Genomic DNA, 20,132 nt, shown 5'->3' with positions numbered 1-20,132 from the left:
ATGTACTATGCCTTACTTTTTAGCATCTTTTTCTCTTTTTTTTCCCCTTTTCTTCCTCAATATCTTCTTTTTCTATAATGTTTTCCTTTTACAATTTACTCTATCCATTAATGACCTAAGTCTACATTTGAAAAAAAAAAAAAAAAACCCTCAAGTCTATTTCTTGTCTATTATTTCTTATTGCTAAAGGTATCACAAAGCATGCAAATTTATATGGATTATTTTAATTAGTAGTCATATCTATGTTCAAGGAAAAATTGAAAGTAGCCAAGTCTATATTTAATTACACGATAAACTTTTTTAAATTCACGGTTTGAACTCAAAAAAATAATTAACTATCTACATAAATCAAATTATTTTGTTGCTTCTATTGATACCAAAATTCAGACTAGAAAAAGTACATATGGTTTTCAGTGATTGTAATTTAGGAGGAAACGACCTGCAAAACAAAGAAAATGACTATGATGCTAAAGTCAAAGACACTGACTCTACTAAGGAGAAGAAGTCAGAAGTTTAAGTTCCAAATCAAGTTCCCTCATAAAGTTATAATAATATATTTATAGGAAGAATGACCTGGAATTATTAATTTTTTCTTATCTACCAAAATTAGGATTAGATTTGATTAAATCAATGATTAGTTAGCTCGAGCTTGAGTCCAACATTTTTTCCTAACTTTGGGCATATTTCGCAAGGTCCAAATTTCATCTACGATGATTTGAATTTTTTAAAGAAAATACTAATAAGTTAGATGGTTCGAATTTTTTAACAAAGAAAATACTAATAAGTTGTTTCAATCAATTTATTATTGGATGAATTTTCCCTCCTTTGTGCAATGGAAAATGAGGGAATCATTTGGTTGGACAGTGATAAAATTTAGGAGACATCCCCATCTACATCAAAAGGGCCCATGGGGCATCACCATTATGTAAATAAAGTAGTTTTTGGAGCTCTAAGATCAGACAACTCCTAACCAAGTAAATTTTACCTCCTGTTTCTCATAATTATGGCTTCCCAATCACTGTTCTAATAAAAATCATAACTTGTGGATTGTTTAAAAAAATGCATGCACAACTGCTTTTTTAAAAGTTCTCTCATTTTCCTTCAAAAATTTCCACAAATGGTTTGTTTTTAAGAACCTTTTTGCAGTCATTTTTAGTACAGAAACCAGTTGCTTTCAAAACCAGAAAATTAGCTTTGAAATCAACTCCATTACATCAAATTATCATTAAAGCTAAGCTAGCTAAGTCACTAAAAGCTCAATTGACAAAGCATAAACATGGAACTTTTTATTTTCTTCATAGTTTTGAAGCTCAATAAATACAAACCAAACAAGACAAAAAGGTTTTAGCCATTCTAATAGAACTTCATTTATAGACTGCAATATATAGCAAATAGCAAAAGCTATCTCCAGTCATACAGAGCTGTCCTGATACCTGTATGTATGAGAAAAACAGAAGGGAGAGAAGGAATCACTTAATTAATTACAGTTTCTGGCTCATATCTGAGCTCAAGTTAACAAACTAAGATTGCTTTTACATTCTCAAGAAAAGTAACCGAGAGAGCTAATAGTACAGAGAAGGCATGTTGACCGGTTAAATGCCTCAGTACTCGAGAGACCCGACAGAAGTTATCCCCGTACTCAAATTTCTGGATGACTCCTGTCTGTTGGCGTAGTTATCACAACTGCCATTTGAGAGCCTCTGAATTGGGACCGAGTTCAAGAGCTCTAGGCCACGTTTGCCCATCTCCTGCACTTCCTGCGGTGAAAGTATCTTGATACACCACACGCTGTTGACAAACTCCCTGTCAAAGAAAAGACAAAACCATGCTCGTCAAGAAAGAACAAAGAGTTTCAACAAAAATAAAAAGGTACCACATTGATGAAGAATTAGGGAATAGAAATTCTTAAAGGATATAATTCTCCATTGAAAATATAGTAAAAAGGTCAGCAACTCACGGCCAGGGATCGTCCCCAAGAAGAAGGACATCATTTTCCCGGTCAACGAATACAAGCTGCCAGCCTGATCTCAAAGGGTCCTCCAACTCGCCTTCAAGGCTGAACATGTGAGCAAGCTCACTGCGTAGCTGGTGGTAGCTACTGAATTTGGAAATATCCAGTGATCTACCAAAGGACCCCGACTTGTAAACCTATTGAAATTCCAACAATACAATCATCAAAAAGAGGAGGAGCAAGGGAACACACATACACATGCACACGCACGCAAAAAAAAAAGAAGTGAAATGAATCAAACCAAGTTTGGTAAAGAGAGCAAACCTTTACAAAGGTTCTGGTTGGTGGGTTTACTTGGCCTGTGTTTTCTGGAGACTGCAAAAAACCTGAATCCTCAATGCAATTGGAAGGTGTCCCTGTCCCAGTTGGATTGGCAGAGAAGTTGGTACCAGCAGTATTAACATAATTTGATGAAAAAGGTATAGCTGTTGAGTCACTGTCACTGCAAATCCCCCTAAGATTCGGCATACCATTCTGCATTAGAAGAGATGAAGGCTCTATGTTGACACCAAAGAGAAGATTACTCTGCGGATCGGCATTCCCTTGATCTAATGAACACTCTCTTCCAGGAAAAGGCGGCAATGAAATAGCATTTTGAGAGATATTAGTCTGAGTTGTCCCCATGTTTTCCCCTTGGGAAAGAACAAACTGAGAATTTCCAGAAGAGAGAAGAGGATTGACTGCAGCTCGCTTTGACGGCCATGTAGATGAATGGATCATGGGGTTGGTTCGAGGCAGATTAAGCAATTGAGATGATTCATCTTGCGGAAATGAACCTAACAGGCTATGCAAGGGTGAAATGATAGGACTCGTTACATGGTTGGCATTTGAATCAGAAAAACTCTGCTGCCGACATAATGGAGGAATAGTTTGCAGGGATTGGGATTGGGATTGGGATGCAGAACTGAACTGAGACATTGTAGATATTGGACTTGGAATTTGTTGGTGATCAAACACTTGTTGTGATTGTTGCTGTTGTTGCTGTTGTTGCTGTTGTTGCTGTTGTTGCTGCTGGTTGTTGAATGTTTGATGCTTTATCTCCTGCTGAAGAACAGTAGGCTGGCTTTGGGCCTGAGAATGAGAGAGATGTTGGTTTTCATCACTTTGAAGAAAGGTCTGTGGAGGTTGAGGCTGAGGCTGCTGCAACATTTGAGGTGGCATGAAAGTAGCAGGCCTATTGGAAAGATTTTGGGATTGCTGGAATTGAAGAAGCGAAGCAGCCTGCGCCTTAGCAGGATCTACGGTTCTCATCTCCTGTAGTGCAGCAGCAGCCATTGCTTGATATATCTCCGGCTGCAGACCCACCATAGAAGCATCAAGCCTCGGCTGCATCCAAGGTGCAACTCCAATTCCAGGGAAGTTTAGAGGTTGAATTCCACGATCTAGACCATCTCCTCGTAGCCACATTAGTTGAGAATTTAATCCCAGATCATCCTCTTTGAGACCTGAGACAGGAAGCGGACAGCCGAGTTCATTAGATACAACAGAGGATACTTCTCTTGATAGCTAAATACAACATACAGAAGGCTAGGGGAAAGGATAAACCAAACTTCAAAACCATACAAAGGCAGAAAAATGTATTATGCTAGTCTCATAGTATTATACCATGGAAAGAGGGAAATCCAGTTGGCCAGGGTCGCTTAAGCCTGAGGGGAAATGGAGAAGGATACATTGGGAAGGTTGTAAGTGGCTCGATCTCCCATAAGGAAACCCTTGGTTGTCTCTCCCCAGCTGTAGATTCATCCCATCCAACCTACACAACACAAAAGTTAAGTAATTGCTTAGACAATTGAACTCCGAATTCGTCTTATAATGGTAAAGTAAACCAACCTTGACTGAGCGCCAGTGTGAATTTGGCCACCGGGTAGAATCTAAATCGCTGATACCAGTAATGGTCCCCATGTAACTGGAAGACATACGCAACTCTTAGAGGTCCATGATTCCACAGTTCAATTTCTCAATGAATGACCCCACAAACACACACATATACACATATAATTAATGGAATCTGGTGAAGTGAAGTCAATTGGATGCTACACAATTAAATGTGAAAGTACAGTCTACGAAGGGAATAAAACATACCCCACAAAAGGCAATTACTACTGATCAGTTAACTCAAATCACAAATAGCTAAAAATGTTTAAAAACCTACCGACGAACGCTCGATTCTTCTGTTTCAAATAGCATTCTAAAACGCATACCAACTGAAACACGGGTGTGGTACACAGCTTTGACATACTTGGCCAAAGGTATGATGAACTCTGATGGGCTAGCCCTGAATGAAAAAATAATGAGACTTCAAGTCATAAACAAAACTAAAAAGGCTCAAGAACTGTTCACAAGAACAAGAAATAGGCAATGCACTATCCTCGCTAAATCAAACCTTGGATTATAAAATATCGTAAACCGACTATTTGTAGCAGCTGCATGTGCTGCAGCAGCAAGAAGCCCCAAGTGCATGCTGTCACTAGATAAAACCGATGAGGGCATCACCGTTTGTGGTCGATTAGCTCGACGGATCCCCAATAGTAATTGATTCTTTTCATTCCTGAAAAGTCCCATCATTGCAAATATGATATAAATTTGAACGAATAAATGTGGAGTTTAAATGAATGAACAGCCAGCCCATATGCTCTGCATAGTCATATAGCTTCAGTCACACAAATGCTGAAGTTCTATTTTGAAATATTAATTAATAGAGCCTACATACAAGGAAGAGCATAGAAACGAACCAAATAAAGATAACCGAATCGCCAGCAACAAGCCTCTTAGCACTTACAAACACGCTCCATCCAGTTGTAAGAAGATGCCTTTTGGGCTGGCCTGCATAGGAAATATAATTAGACCATAAAAGCTGCTTGGAAGGGGAGGTGAAAGAGTAGGGGCAGTTTTTAAAACATTAACCTCACAAAACTTACCACGAAAGATATGCCTAAATTTCCAATCATTATCGTGCAGATCCTTTGCAATTAACTCCTGAGCAGGTGGCTGCTGAGAGAAGTCCTAGAAGTCGAAACATGATATTTCTCAGTTAACAACTTTTTTAAACTACATCAACGAGTATTTGTGATCAAGGTCAATGTTTCAAAGGCATCCATAGAATTACCAATGGAGGAAACACTTTCTCAGCAGCACGACGAGGAACAGAAAATCCTCCATGTGTACTTGTGTCACTTGCTGTCAATGTTTTACAAAAATAATTGGTTGGTTGTTTGCTGGGGGCACCCAACTCAGCAGGAAGATAAGGCTCCTTTTGCTCTTGCTATAGAAAATGTTAAACTTTTCAGGAAAAGTTCTTCTTCAGACCTACAAATACATTATTCAAATTAAGTGAAAGTAACATACAGCAGTGAGCGGTTGCAAGGTCATTTGGGCATACACTTCATCTGTCTCAACATCTGCCTGCAATCATCAAGTCATTCAATTAGGACCTTTGGAGTTTGAACAAACCCATGCTAGAAGTCAATGACAAGCCTTACATGCATTGTAACATTGTGAAGCTGACAGATAAGTTGTGGCGGCAAGCTTGGATAACTGGGTATATGGGCATCCACTTCTCTGTTGGTTGATATGGCAACCTACTCCACATCAATGAATATTATGTTAACAACCGATTCCTCTCAAACCATTAAATATTGGTAAAAGTAATTTGTGAAATAGTGGAATGGAAACATTAAAGAGGACAATAGGATACAGAAGAACATATGAAAATGTTAGCTTTATCAAATTTAACTTTCCATTCCATTCCATTCAGATGAACTTGAAAAAAATCAATATGGAGCAAACTGGCCAGGCCAGGTAGAGATCTGGCCATAAGATATAACCAAAAGGGGTCAAAAGGAATGAAATAGCACTCCAAACAAAAGTAGATAACAAGAAAATTTTTAAGAAAAAGAAATATGAATCGAGTTGTTCTTCTAATGATCATCAGAATACATGAACACGGGCAGACAACATCCAAGTACAAGCAGAAGCAGCTTAAACCAACTGAAGATCAAGAATATCTTCTCGGATTAAAAGGAATAAGTCCATTCAGCCAGGTTGAAAACAAGTGATGAACAGGAATCAAAAGCTTAGTTGGGAAGTTCAAAACCCACAAACATGAAATGATTATTAAAACAATAGGCAAACAAATTACACATCAGAAGAGGATCAATTTCTAATTTCAATTTGTGCAAAAGACTACTCAAAAGGCTCACGGCTCACCTGCTCGCTATGACCCTGTGGAAAATAAACAACCCGACTTCCAACAGTAGGTAGAGAAACAAGAGGGCCCGCGCATGCATGCCAAAGCTCCGAGTTAAGAACTCTCCTCTCCCCTGAAAAATTTGATACAAGCTTCAATGAGTCCCAGCATTTCATCAAAAGATCACAATCAACATAACAAATTCCCAAAACAAAAAACACCCAACAGAGAGAGTGGATCATTTGACAGAGGAATTGACCCAAATAAGTCTTCCAGAAACCGGGAGAAAGAAGGAATAGAAATCAAGCAGGAAACGAAATGGGAATATGGCCATCTAAGTTAATGGAAAAGTAGTCATAAAAGAGAGAGAGGGAGAGAGAGAGAGAAACCAGAAGAAACTTATACCTTCCGGGGCCTGAGGACTAAAACCAGCAGTTGAAAGCCTCATTTCAGTGAGATCCAACAAACCAAAAAAGAAATTGACCCACAAATTTGAAGCACCAAAGTATCTTCCAAGAAGGCAACAACGACTGCAGAACAACCTTTTTTGCACAACCTTTCTTATCACTACAGAAATACCATAAATCGACCAGCAAATCAATCTGAATCTTCAAAAAGTAAACTACAAACAGCGGAACCTCATCTGGGAATATCACAACCCAACCCCCACCGCCCAAAATCTCAGCCGAAGCCGGTTTCGCTACAGAACACGATCAATTTCAACCTCACCCGCATCTAATTCTCTCTACCCGAACCCCCCACATACACAACTCTTCAATTGGCGACTTCATGCCACAGCAACCTCGAAGTTCAACAAACAAAACCCAATACCCAGAACCCAATAAAATCCACTGATAAACCAAAGAAACTATAATTCTAAACTTAAGGGGAGAAGAATTCCAACGATTCAACCAAATTCCTTCAATAACCCAACAAGAACAGAGTTAAATCAAAGAAAACCCAGAAATGCAAAAGGGAGAAAAAATCAGATCTCGGCCCCTAAAACGCCAAAAACCCAAAGCAAGAAGCAAAGAGAAAGGCAGATCTCAGTACAGTAGAACCCCAGTAGAAGAAGCTAGAGCTTGGTGGCCATTAACATCACGGGAAACAAACACAATGATTTCAGGTAAAAGAAAATAATGATGGGGGGTTCCTTCCTTCCTTTCTTCGTTCCTTCCGTACAAACACAAGTTCAATTGAATGAACTGGGTATACAATGAAGAAACAAAAGGGTTAACTGGTGGAGCCAAAATTGGGTGTTTATTGTGACAAAACGAAATGGAAAGCTGCTGGAATTGCAGCAGAGGAGTTGAGTTGCCAATGGTGGGTGACTTTTTTTTCTCTCTTCTTTGCTGCTACTGAAGCTTTTCTTCACCAAAGCCCTTTAAGGCTGGCTTTACCTCTCTGTTTCTCTCTCCAATTCTCTGTTTTCTCTTGTTGGGTACTCTGTAAAACACAATCAATCAACGAAACCAATATTATTTCATGCTGTCTTTTCTGTACCAGAGATTAGGGAAAAAGGTAAGGGACAGACTCTAGAGAGAGATTACGCGCTATGACTATGAGAGAGTCTTCGATGTCTCTCATTTTTATAGAACCCTCTGTGAAATCAACTCTTGTTTTTCATCTTCTTCATACTTTCTATTCTTTTCACCCCAAAATTTTATATATTATAGCCTTATATAGGTTAATTATCGCAGCTTATATGTTACTTTTCATTAAAAAAAAATATAGGTTAAAATATATTCTTTTTATTACATGTTAAAATGTTATTTTTAATTTTTTAAAAAACTATTTTAAATTATATAACTATTGAAAATATTTTAGCAAAACATCGATAAATCATAATAAACTTCTATCATGAAGATATAAACTTTTATATTTTCAATTTTAATTCATAAACATCTAATAGATCTTAAATTTAGTCTTTCGAAACTTATCTTTAACAAAATTGGTTAAATAATAATAAAGTTAAATTACAAATTTGGTTTATATGGTTTAAAAGATATTACAAATTTTGATTTATATGGTTTTAAAAAATTAGAATTGATTCTCTATGATTTTAAAAGTTAGATTTTAGTTTCTTTAGGTTGATAAATTTTTCATAAATAGTCCATTTATGATCAATAGATTATAGAGACTAAATTTTAATTTCTTTTTTCAAACCATATGAACCAGATTTACAATTTAATCTAATAATAATTTTCAAGCAAAAAAATACAGTAGTGAATATATTTCAAAAATTTATAGTAAAAGTGTTATTAGATAATAAAAGGTTTTTGGGAAAAAAAACTAATAGTAAAAACTAAATTTAAGATTTATTAAAAGTACAGAAACTAAAATTCGAATTTTGAAAGTATATAGACTAAATTGAACATAGTCTAAAGCATAAAAGTCCAAAATTGTATTTTGACCTCAATTATAAATTTAGTTTATGGACATTCAAATTTGTATCTATTTTATTTTAAAACTTTTAAACTCACAAAATTTAGTCTTTTAAATTTTTTGCTTTTTTAAAATTCACGAATATATTGAACACGAAATTTAAAGATGGGATTCCATTATACACAAAATTAGAAGTTTAGGCATTTTATACTTCCAATAAATCTTAAAATAGACTATGATTGATTTAATGTTAACTTTTCTTATTAAGAAAAAAAAAAAGGGTTTTCAATAGCTTTTTCTTTCTAGATCCTAGAAACATATTCACATAATTTCTTTTAATGACTTTTCTATTGAATGACATTATTATTAAAATTACATCATCATATTTGATTAAAATTAACCATAAATACCGTTTTAAGAATTTATTCTATCATCGAAATATTGAATTAAATTCAGATGTTTAGAAGTACATAAGTTAAAATAAAGCTCATTCAAACTAATCATGAATATTAATTTTAAAATTTTATCAAATATTTTTATATTTTCATACATACATCAGTTAAAGTTCAACATTGACATGACATGAAGAGTTGATCGATATTTCAATTATATTATAGAAAAATAGATTAAATATAATATTAAAATAATACCACTAATTTAAACCTAATATTAGTAATAATAGGTTTAGAAATGTTTACCTGACTAATTTAATCATTTTAATGAATTTTTTATACTTATAATTTTAAAAAAAATATATGGACATCAATATTTCTAGTAACATTTTCATAAAATTGAAATGATTTGAAACTTTAAACATGAAACTAGTTTCATACTAAAAGTGTAAGTGTATGTCAAAGCGAGCTTAGCTAATAATTGGCATTAGGGTGTAATGGGTTAGGTTAGGTTGGGCTGAGTGTATTTTTTGGACCAACAAAAAATTCAGGTTAATTGGATTTGCAACCAAAAAGACCCAAACAAAGTCTCAAATTCAAAACAAACCCACCTAAGAATTGTCTGGTTATATTTTTTTTTCTTATTAATTTTAGATACATAAATTTATCTACAGTATGACTAATAACTAAAATCTTATAAAATTCAAATGTTAAAAATAAGATATTTATGATATTTATTACAAAATTTAAACAAATACAAACATTATAACAATTTTAGAACAAAATTATTAAAAAATTATAAATTTATTAACTCAAAGTAGCCAATATTAAACAAAGATATATATATATATATATATATATATATATATATATATATATAATTCGAGTTGGGTTGGGTCAACCCGAATATTTGTTTAGCCAACCCGAGATCCAACCCAACCCAACAAAAAATAGAAAAAGTTCAACTCAACCTAATCCAATAAGAAAACTAACCCAACTCAATCCTTATAATTTGGGTTGGGTAGTCCATATTGTTCGGATTGTCGGATTTTTTTAATACTCCGAATTGGCATAACCTAATATCTTGAAGATTGGAGGTTCAGTCTTCTATTTCCTAAATTGTCATGTTAAAAAAGCGTATTAATTTCCTATTTTCCACCTATTTAACATGAAAAAAAATAATGCTAAGAAAAAAAAATCACCTATTATTTTCCATAAAACCATATTAACATAAACTTAAAAAATTTGGACTAAACTTATATTTAACCCTAAAATAAAATATGTTCATCAAGTTTCACCTTTTATTTCTCTTTTTTTCCCCACTTTTTTCATTGCAGTAAAGAGAAAACAAGGGAAAAAAGTGTGTTTGTGTGTTTTTGTTTGAATATGATAAGAAACAGTGGCAAATGAAAATTATTGAAGAGAGAGAAACACCATCCATGAAGACCCCATACAGATAGGTTGAGTACATCATTTACTCAAAAAGTTTAATACGATGTTTGCGTTTACTGAATTCAATAAATACGTGTATTTAAGAAAAAATATGGTCTCTACTTTGAAAAATTGTTAACTAATTTTACGATCCAAACAATACAAAATCTAAAAACGACATTCTTATGTTCAACTGTATCCAAATTTTGAACTTTAAATGAATATCAATATGTATAGTTATATTTTAAAAAAGATTAAAATGTATAAAAACAATATTTCATGATATAAACTCAATTCATATTAAAACTTTTAAAATATATGTTATGTAAGGTGTTATAAACTATAAAATATTACAAAATAATAATTATACAAAAAATTATTACAAATGATTAATAATTAATTAATAATAATTTCGGTAATTACAACTATTTATGGTTTATAAATATAGTATCAAACACAATTAAAATAATTGTCTAAATTAGAATTGAATTTTATTTATTCTACTACCAAATACATATCTAAAAATAAGATATACAATTATATTTTCATTGAATCCCTTGTTTATGTTGCCGGCTAAACAAAGTCTTTATTTTTATGTTTTTTTATGGCAAATCTACTCTGCGACTCCTTTTAAGTCATAAATTTAAACATATCGTAATTGGTTAAGACATATATTTAATTAAGAGGTCAAATATTCAAATATAAAAAAAAAATAAAATAAACCACCCACCGATATTTTGTTGAACTAAATATTTAAAATTAATATATATATATATATATATATATTATTTAAAAAAAAAAAAAAAGCCTCCATTTGAAAATATAAAGTATGGTTTATCTTGTCTAGTACTTTCTTCTCCCAGCTGTTGATGAAAGGTTTAGAAAATACATTATTTCAAATACGCAAAATATAGAAAGTTGGACGATTTTGCCCTTCCTTCACATATTTTTTTCAACTTTCTATCTTCTTTGATGAATTTACATTCCTATACAATAAAGATGGGAAAAGAAAAAAAAAAAAAGATAAATTTGAGAAAAAAAATGTTAATTAAGATGTTGAAAATCTAGTATAAGTTGGTTGAAAAAGAAAAAATTGATCTTAAAATGGCACGGTAGAAAATATATATAAGAAAAATTGTTGATCTTAAAATGGTACGATAGGAAATACATTTACATATACACACATTTATTGTTAGATTATAGTTTTCATTATCATAATCTAAAAAATGGGTTTTTATAGATTCTAATTTCTTAATAAAAATCAATACTCTCTAGTTATATACAGATTCTAACACAGTATAATAAAATAATTAGTAGGAAGTCGAATAAACCATTTAAATATTTCAATGACATTTTTATCAAATTGAGTAATATTATTTTCGAAACTATAAAAATGTATCTTAATAGTTTGAATGGAAAAAAATTAATATTGATATATGTAATGTCTATTTGGACGAGTCGAATAATGAGTACTTTGATGTAGACATCCTGTGATTATATAAAGTTAGGATGGGGTCGAGTACTCGATCTAGATCATCCATGTATATTATAGGTATACAATGATTTAGATATTTCGACTCTATCTAATAATAATAATAATAATAATAATAATAATAATAATAATAATAATAATGTGTTTTTAGCATATATTACCAACATGTTTTTATATAGAGGACTAAAAGGTGCTCTGAATTTTTATTTTTATTTTTCCAATGGCAGTATTTGGTTAAAATTTTATAGTGGTAAAAACTTACTTTTGAATAATTAAAAACGTTTTTCAGTGCTTTCATTTTATAGTCAAAAGTGGGATGAAATTTTTTGAAAACAGTTACTTAAATTGCTTTAAACGAAGCACTTAACTATTTTCTTTCAAAAGTGTTTATATAATAATTGGTTTGCTCCATAATATTCTTTTCAAAAGAATACACTAGATGGATAAAAGTTCAAATAAAATAAAATAAACTAGACAAATATTAGTCTATTAATTAAGATATACATCTTCGACTAAAAAATGAGATATTTGAATCTGAACTAGACGAAAAAATATTTAGGAATAATTTGTGAATTTTAACTGGATGATGCTAATTTTGATCCTTGACATCCAAATGAATTAACTCTCCAAAATCTAAAAGTTAATTAAAATGTTCTCTTAAGTTAATTTGTTGTTTAGGGTTCAAATGAAAGTATTACCTAATAAATTATTGAGATAGTATAGCAACCCATATATATATTTTCATTTCTTTAAGAAATATTCCAATTTATTTCAAGAATTGCAATATTAACCTTGATTTTTCCTTTAATATGTTTCAACATTATCTTTTGGAGTATAAATCCTTTAAAAATTTGGACGAAAATTGAGATATGGAACAAATATGGCAGTATTTACATCTAAATTTTTGTTTTGCTTCACTGTCTCATGATTCAAGGTCCTAATTTGCGTCTAATATACTAATAGTTTTTTACTCTAACAGTGATATAGAAACATTTATGAAAGGTTAGGAGTAATTATATTGTAACGCCTAAAAGAAAATGGGTATTCTTTTGAAAAAATGACAAATTTAGAGATTTTTTTATATAATTTAGCGTAAAAGTTAAGATAATCGTTTCTAGAATATCGTAATTTCGATTTGAAATGAATAGAAATAAATGCTTACTAAACTGACGAGTCAATACATGCCAAGATAAAGGAGAGATTTACCAATATTCGATTATTATTTTACGACTAAACATGAAATGGGATTTTTTTTTTTTTTTTTTCCTATTCAAAACTGAAATCTTTCAATAAGGGATTTTCTGACTCAAATACTTTAAATTAAGAAAATGGACGGGAGTGAGAAAATTTCTAGTATCTTTATTAAAACGATAAATTTTATTTTAATAATTATGATGTTGGTATGGCTTATCATAAATGGAAGTAGTATAGTGTAGAAATTATTTTTCTTTCCAAATTAGAACATAGGTTAAAAATGATTGTAATGTTGTAGATCGGAAGAGCATTTTCGACCTTGTCTTGCTCCGTTGCCATTTTCAATATTAAAATTATGGTTTAGAAGATGGTCAAAAATAAAAGGAAAAAAAAAAAAAGTGAATAATTACAAATATGAAAGGGAATGTGCAAAGAAGATAAGTTAGGAAAATTGAGAGGAATAGGGAGAAAGTTGGGAATGGGACTCTCATCACCTCATAACTCTTTCAATTTATTTCAATTTTTAACTGAAAAAAAAAAAAAAAAAAGCTTCTATTTAATAATTTCATCATTGTTATTTTGTTATTATCAAACTCTTTTAATATTGTAATTTTTATTTTCAAATTTTTAAGCAATACCAATGCTACTTTTGATAAATAGAAATTATTCATCTTTTGAAATGAACACATTACGAATTAAATATGACACATGTCAATATTATTTCTTAAAAGGACGATATACGAGTGAAATCAAATTTAAACTTATGTTGTCTTTTTTTCAAATTTTAAACACCAAATAGAAACTGAGTTAAATTTCAAACGTCGAAAGGTATATTTTATCATGGTTTTAAATATAAACTTTAAAGAAACTTCTACAAATGTCACTTTTCTTTTTTTTTTTTTAAAAAAAAAAAAGAAAAGAAAAAAGCCAAATTTGTTTAATTATAAAAGGTTTAATATTTCAAAATGTGGTATGAAGATTTTAATATTATTATTATTTTGGAAGAAAATGAAGAGCTAAACTTAACATTTGCTCCTTATTTGGACCGTATATATTGTTTCATGAATATGAATATTAAATATCTAGGATTTAAATATTTGTATTTAGATATGTAAGATAATCGATGTCTTTTGTTGGATATGCAATATAATTAATTAACTAGACCATATTTTTATGTTCATCTCCCAAATATAAAAATCTCACATGTATAGAAAGTATTAGAAAACTCATGTCATATGGGCTTTTAAGTTTTTTTTGAATAATAATATTTTAAGTTTTAAAAAGTAAAATCCTATCAAATAAATAATAATATTAAATGTTTCTTTGAAATTTCATGATAAAATCTCTAAAATAAGCAGACCCTTGAAGAAGTACGTATCTTAACTATTACAAACTTTCTTTTTGAAATATACAATATTAGTTTTTTTTTTTTAATTATTTTTTACTGGAATATTTTAAAAATTCTCAATGATCTTTACTCTGCTGTTGAAAATGAGCATAATAGTGAGGTGGGTACACACTGAAATTGGACCATATTTTTAATAACCACTCCACATTCAACTCAAAACCCATTTTTCTTGGTTTGATGTGATTAAAAAATTTAGGCCGGTTTGAATTGATTTGAAAAAAATAATACATTTTTATTTAAATACTTTTGATAAAAACTGATTAAAATACAGTTGAAAAATTGATCTGAATGGTTACCAAACACTCAATTTCTTCCAAAATGACTTATTTTTTAAAATTGAACACTTGAGAATGTATTTAAAAACATCTTTAATCTCTAGTTATAGTAGTTTTTTTTTTTTTCTTTGAGAAAATGCTAGCTACCGTAATACTAAAGGAAGCATTTGGATCCCCAACTTATCTTGGGTGGAGTAGGTCACTTAATATTTGGATTTCCCATTATATTAGTCGAAATTCTAAGTTATTATAATTCACACTTAGCTACACAAGTACTTGAAAAATCCTTATTATCTACTGTGTTTATTATTTTTTTTTTAACTACTCTTTTTTCTCATTTGTAACACAGATTAAAATAGTTTGCACTCTAAAGACAAACTATTATAACTAGACTAAAATAATTTGTATCCAAACATAAACTATTATAACCTACCGACTATTATAACCCGTTCAACTTTCCAAACAACTTCTAACACATTAATAAGCTAAATAGTTAAAATCTGTAATTAAAAAAAAAATAGCTGAAATCTTTTATACAAAATGCAGCTAATTGCACACTTTTAATAGCGTTATTGTATTAATTATGGTTATGCTATGTACCATAAAAATTTAATTTATCATATTTGTTATGTTTATATATATATATTTGTATTGTTGATGTTGGATTTTTTTTTTTTTTTTTTTTTTTTACAATAATTGAGGTAGATGTTTGACATTTATATTCTACTAACTAAAACATTAACAATAGAAATATAAATTGAATTTTAAAATAGTATTCCCAGTATCAATGTCAAAGTCAATATGAACATAGTTCAATTGATCAAATTTAGAACATATATTTTTAGACTAAAAAAACAAATCAAACTTCACATTTTGTTGAATTCAACGAAAAAAATATCAATCTCGTCAAATGTTTCATCTTGATTTATAATTTTACAATTTACTCTATTTATCATTTCTTTATTTGAAAGTCAATAGTGTGAATTATGAGTACATCAACTTTAAATTGTTCCTCTCTTGGTATCACTAATAAGTTCAACTTACAACATAGTTATATATATATATATATATATATATATATATATATATATTATTCTCAGTACTCAAATAATTATTGAACTTAAAAAACAAACCACTCTAACTTATCTTCGATGATTGAAATATTCGTCGGTGTGATATATTTACGTAAGTCGAAGAGGTTGACATCGATAATAATTATGGATTAATCGATATAATTTCGATATCTTTTATTAATTTTGATATAAATAATGTGTGTATTAATAACAAGATCAATACTTAATTTGAAAGTAAAAATTACATAATTATTGAAATATTAAAATTATTATCCACATCGGTATTTTAATATTTTCTAAAATTACATATCGATATCCTTATGAAATGAACTTAAATTACATTAATAAACAAATACGACGAAATTCAAATAGATATTTAAAAATTCGTCCACGTTGAGATTTGGTTGTCTCGTTGTTCATCTCATTTGAGCCACGAAAAGCCTACAATTTAAATAGGTTATTCCAATGATTTATTGCCCCTTCCCTCTCAATTATTTAAACACTTAAAACAATAGTGGTTGAAATACAATTTTGATCCCTTTATTTTTTTGTTTTTTATTATCTTAAATTTTTAAAAGGTTTATTTTAGTCTCTATATTTTCAATTTTTCTTATTTTAATTCGAATATTTTATAAATATTTGTTTTGGTTTTTATACTTTTAAAAATGGTCATTTTGGTTCATTCATTTTTTTTTTCATTTTCAAAAGATTAAAATGGTCACTTTTAGCCTATATACTTTCAATAAATGTTAAACGTTGTCTTTCAAAATTAATCTTTATCTAAATTTGTTATTTATTATTATTATTTAATCAATTTAATAATTATTGTTATTATATTATGAGCATCTATTTGTAAATTGTGAAAATATATTTACATAATGTCTTTTCTTACGTGATAATAATAATAATAATTAATTTCATTAACCACACAATCGAGGAATCGTTAATTTGACTTTCGACGTTTTAATAATAGACGAGATTGAGAAATCTTAATTGTAGACGCATGAGAAAAAAAGTCAAAGGCTGCTCACCCGACCCCATCCAACGACTTTAACATCAAAATCTCGTATATTCTTATTCTTTCGGTACACAAAAGAACAAAGAAGAAAAACAGAATGAAGTTTCTCATTCAATATCACTTCGAGAGCCATAAGAACAAGTCTATCTTCGGGTTCTCTCTTGAGCGCGAAAGAGAGATTTGGCATTTCCGAATGTTCCATGAACGGAAAAAAGTCTTCTATAAGGTTGTCATCCTTTCCTTTTTCTATGAGTATGAGTTTCAAAGGAGAAAATTCTTTCCCCTAGCACTTCATTTTCTATTTTTTCCTACACCCTCTCCTTTCAGTTGAGCTACTCAATGTTCCTCTCCCTCGTAAACTCGGTCGAGCATTTTCAAACCTCGCTTTTGTTCAATTATAAATAAATAACCATTTTGATGGAGATTTGTAGCATCATTCAAGTAAATACAGATTAAAATTCAAGCAGACCAAGACTATAAATACTAAACTGGTTAATGCAATAACCATAAATAAAGGACCAGGATCTCCTATGAAATAGAAAATATTATTCATACATAGCATAGTCCAAGCGGACCCACTTAAAATCTTTACAAAGAGATGCTCATAATATAATAAATTATTATTATTATTATCACAAGACACTATGTAAATATATTTTCACAATTTACAAAGAGATGCTCATATAAATTTTTTTCTTGGAGAAATAAACAGAAAAAAAAACCCAATTGCATTGGCTAATATTAAGATTATTAAAAAGACAAAAACTAAAAGTGAAATAAATGAAAATATATAGACCAAAATAGAACAAAATCTAATATACATAGATCAAAAACGTATTTTGCATTTTTGACCTATAATGTTTGTGAAAACAAATTGGATGGCTTCAATTGGACCTAGGACTAGAGAAGCTTGTCATAGCAAGTTGAATTTATTAAAAATAAAAAAAATAAAAAAAAAGAAAGAAAAGAAAATAAAAAACCACAAAGAATATATTTTTCCAATAATAAAAAATAAAGTAATTATTTCTTAATTATTGATGGAAAAAAAAACTTAAATTAGATAACAAACTTGAGTATAATTATAACAAATAGATTTAATAACAAAAACAATAAACACAACTCAATTAAATTATCTATAGTTTTAGAAGTATTTTTAAGTTTAAACCTCACTTATGTTTCAAATTAATCACAGGATTAATATCAAGAATGTTTAGGTATGAGTTGACAGAGAGAATAGAGAAACATAAAAGAAAATGGACAGGGAGAAGAGAGGAGAAATCTGAGCCGTTGATTGGAGGGTGGGGCCCAGGAAAAGATCTGATGAGACGTGATGTGAGACTGTGGAACCTCTTTGATTGGTTGGTTATTAAATGTTTTGTGAAGGAACGACACAAATAATTATTGTCCCACGTTCCAACATCAATCACCCCCATGACATTTTTTACCGCTTCCATTTTTACCACTCTCAATTACCCTTTTTTTAATAAATTTATCAAACCGCCACACATAAGTTTAATGGAGCATTTGAGACAAAAAGTTGATTATTATAGTCATAAGTTATTATAGTTAGTTTATAATAGTTTGTGTTTGAGATATAGATTATTTTAGTTTTAGTTATAACAGTATGTATTTGAAGTATAAATTATTTTAGTTTGAGAAATAAATAGTAAATATTGTAGCAAAGAATAAAAAAATGATGAACGTAAAATAGTGAAAACTGTAGCAAATAATAAATATTATAACAAATTGAGATTTTAAAATAATATTGACTGTGATTAAATGGAGACTACAAAATAATATTTACTGTAGCAAGAGGAGATTATTATAATCTTAGGATAATATTTGCCATAAATATTCTTTATAATTTAAATTTAAGAACTAATCCATGTTTTATCCATTAAAAGTTCTATTTTGAATTAGTGGCATATTTTTACTTTTTATAACCTCCATGATTACATGAAATTAAATATTCACATGATAAATTTCTTTTATTTCTTATCGTTTTCACTGCCCTATTATCTTCATTTGATAATAAATGTTGGAACGACTATTCTGTGAAAAGTGACAAAAACGGAAGCTCGTAATTAACAATAGCGAACAAAACCAGCAAAACAGAAACCTGCCAAAAATGAGTTGCAGATCACACTCTCTTTATGACATTTCGCGACTGTGCCCTTTTTGCAAGCAATTCCGAAAGAATGTCACGTCATCCCCAAGATGAAACAACCCAGATGAAATTTGTCTCAATTGGAACTACACCAAAAATCGATCGAAAATACTCACACTCTTCTACATTGTACTAAAAAAAATGTAGAAAAAGATACATGCGATCGAGAAAAAAAAATAGAACGATGAAAGAACTGTGATTTTTTTTTCTATATTTCCTTTGAAGAATCGAAGCACCATTTATTCGAACAAAAGACGAATGATTAACATGGGTCATAAAGTTAATAATTAATTAAAGTTTAAAAAAAATAAAAAAATATATTATTTCTCACCTCGCCCGACCAGATGGCAGCGACGCGCATGTGAAAAGACCATCAAACAACCCTCATTTGCCTACCTCCTTATCCCTTCTAAAACTTGAGTACCTCTTGGAATCCAAACCCAGATGGAAAGATGTAAGTAAATAATGAGGCATCTTCTTACTGTCCCAACTAATGTGAGATTCTCAATTTTTCTCTTTTTCTTTCATTTAAAAGATAAGAAAATTTTACCCACAATAAATTATTAGAGATAACAAAACAATGTAGTTAACAATTCTATATTGTTGGATATATGAATTTTGCATTAGAGGGAAAGTGAAAACTATACATATTTTAAATCTACATCCAAGGAGTAATAGAGGGTAAAAAAAAGATGTTGAAGCAACATTGGACTATTATTAAGTGACAATCATTGAATTATTCTTTCACCTGAACCATCTCCATTCCTAATAACTTCACTCAGCACCAATCGCTTTCTTCCTCATTACTCCCTTCTCTTCCCCATGTCGTCCCCCCCTCTCTCGAGTCTCTCAACTTCACTTCATACTTTGAAAGGTAAATCGTACAATATTTTAGATAAGACTTTGAGAGATACATATGTATATGTTGACTAACAACACGTGTACGAGTTCCATTTTTGTAATTTTGCTCTTTTCAACCCTAAAAGTTAAAAACAAATGTATGAAGATAATAATTTACTATATTTTACCATTATATCTCTACTTCAATATGTTCTTTACTAACTTTCCCAACACGACCAAAAAATCAAGAGTAAAATCCG

General features: G+C 30.2%; 1 protein-coding gene across 1 annotated transcript; it reads right to left on the bottom strand.

The window, feature by feature from the left end:
* Nucleotides 1-1,342: 1,342 nt before the first annotated feature.
* ARF6 (auxin response factor 6) lies at nucleotides 1,343-7,877 on the bottom strand. The gene is made up of 14 exons (XM_039026003.2): nucleotides 6,603-7,877; nucleotides 6,218-6,330; nucleotides 5,491-5,589; nucleotides 5,357-5,413; nucleotides 5,118-5,273; nucleotides 4,930-5,014; nucleotides 4,744-4,834; nucleotides 4,395-4,559; nucleotides 4,164-4,286; nucleotides 3,842-3,917; nucleotides 3,617-3,764; nucleotides 2,276-3,456; nucleotides 1,958-2,148; nucleotides 1,343-1,803 (listed from the first exon to the last, which is right to left on the bottom strand). The coding sequence occupies exons 1-14, from the start codon at nucleotides 6,643-6,645 to the stop codon at nucleotides 1,602-1,604; spliced, it is 2,730 nt and encodes a 909-aa protein (XP_038881931.1). The 5' UTR covers nucleotides 6,646-7,877; the 3' UTR covers nucleotides 1,343-1,601.
* Nucleotides 7,878-20,132: the final 12,255 nt, after the last annotated feature.

Source organism: Benincasa hispida, chromosome 3, assembly GCF_027475165.1.
Source record: "Benincasa hispida cultivar pf3 chromosome 3, pf3_genome.v1.1, whole genome shotgun sequence".
Lineage (NCBI taxonomy): Eukaryota > Viridiplantae > Streptophyta > Magnoliopsida > Cucurbitales > Cucurbitaceae > Benincasa > Benincasa hispida.
Note: the sequence above shows the minus strand (reverse complement) of the source record. Positions and strands in the feature narration are given on the sequence as shown.

Excerpts from the sequence above, each read along its gene's own strand:
- ARF6 (XM_039026003.2), bottom strand. The coding sequence starts at position 6,645 with ATGAGGCTTTCAACTGCTGGTTTTAGTCCTCAGGCCCCGGAAG. Across the intron at positions 6,331-6,602 it reads TAGTCCTCAGGCCCCGGAAG|GGGAGAGGAGAGTTCTTAAC; the intron begins GTATAAGTTTCT and ends CAAATTTTTCAG. Across the intron at positions 1,804-1,957 it reads CTTGGGGACGATCCCTGGCC|GGAGTTTGTCAACAGCGTGT; the intron begins GTGAGTTGCTGA and ends TTTCTTTGACAG.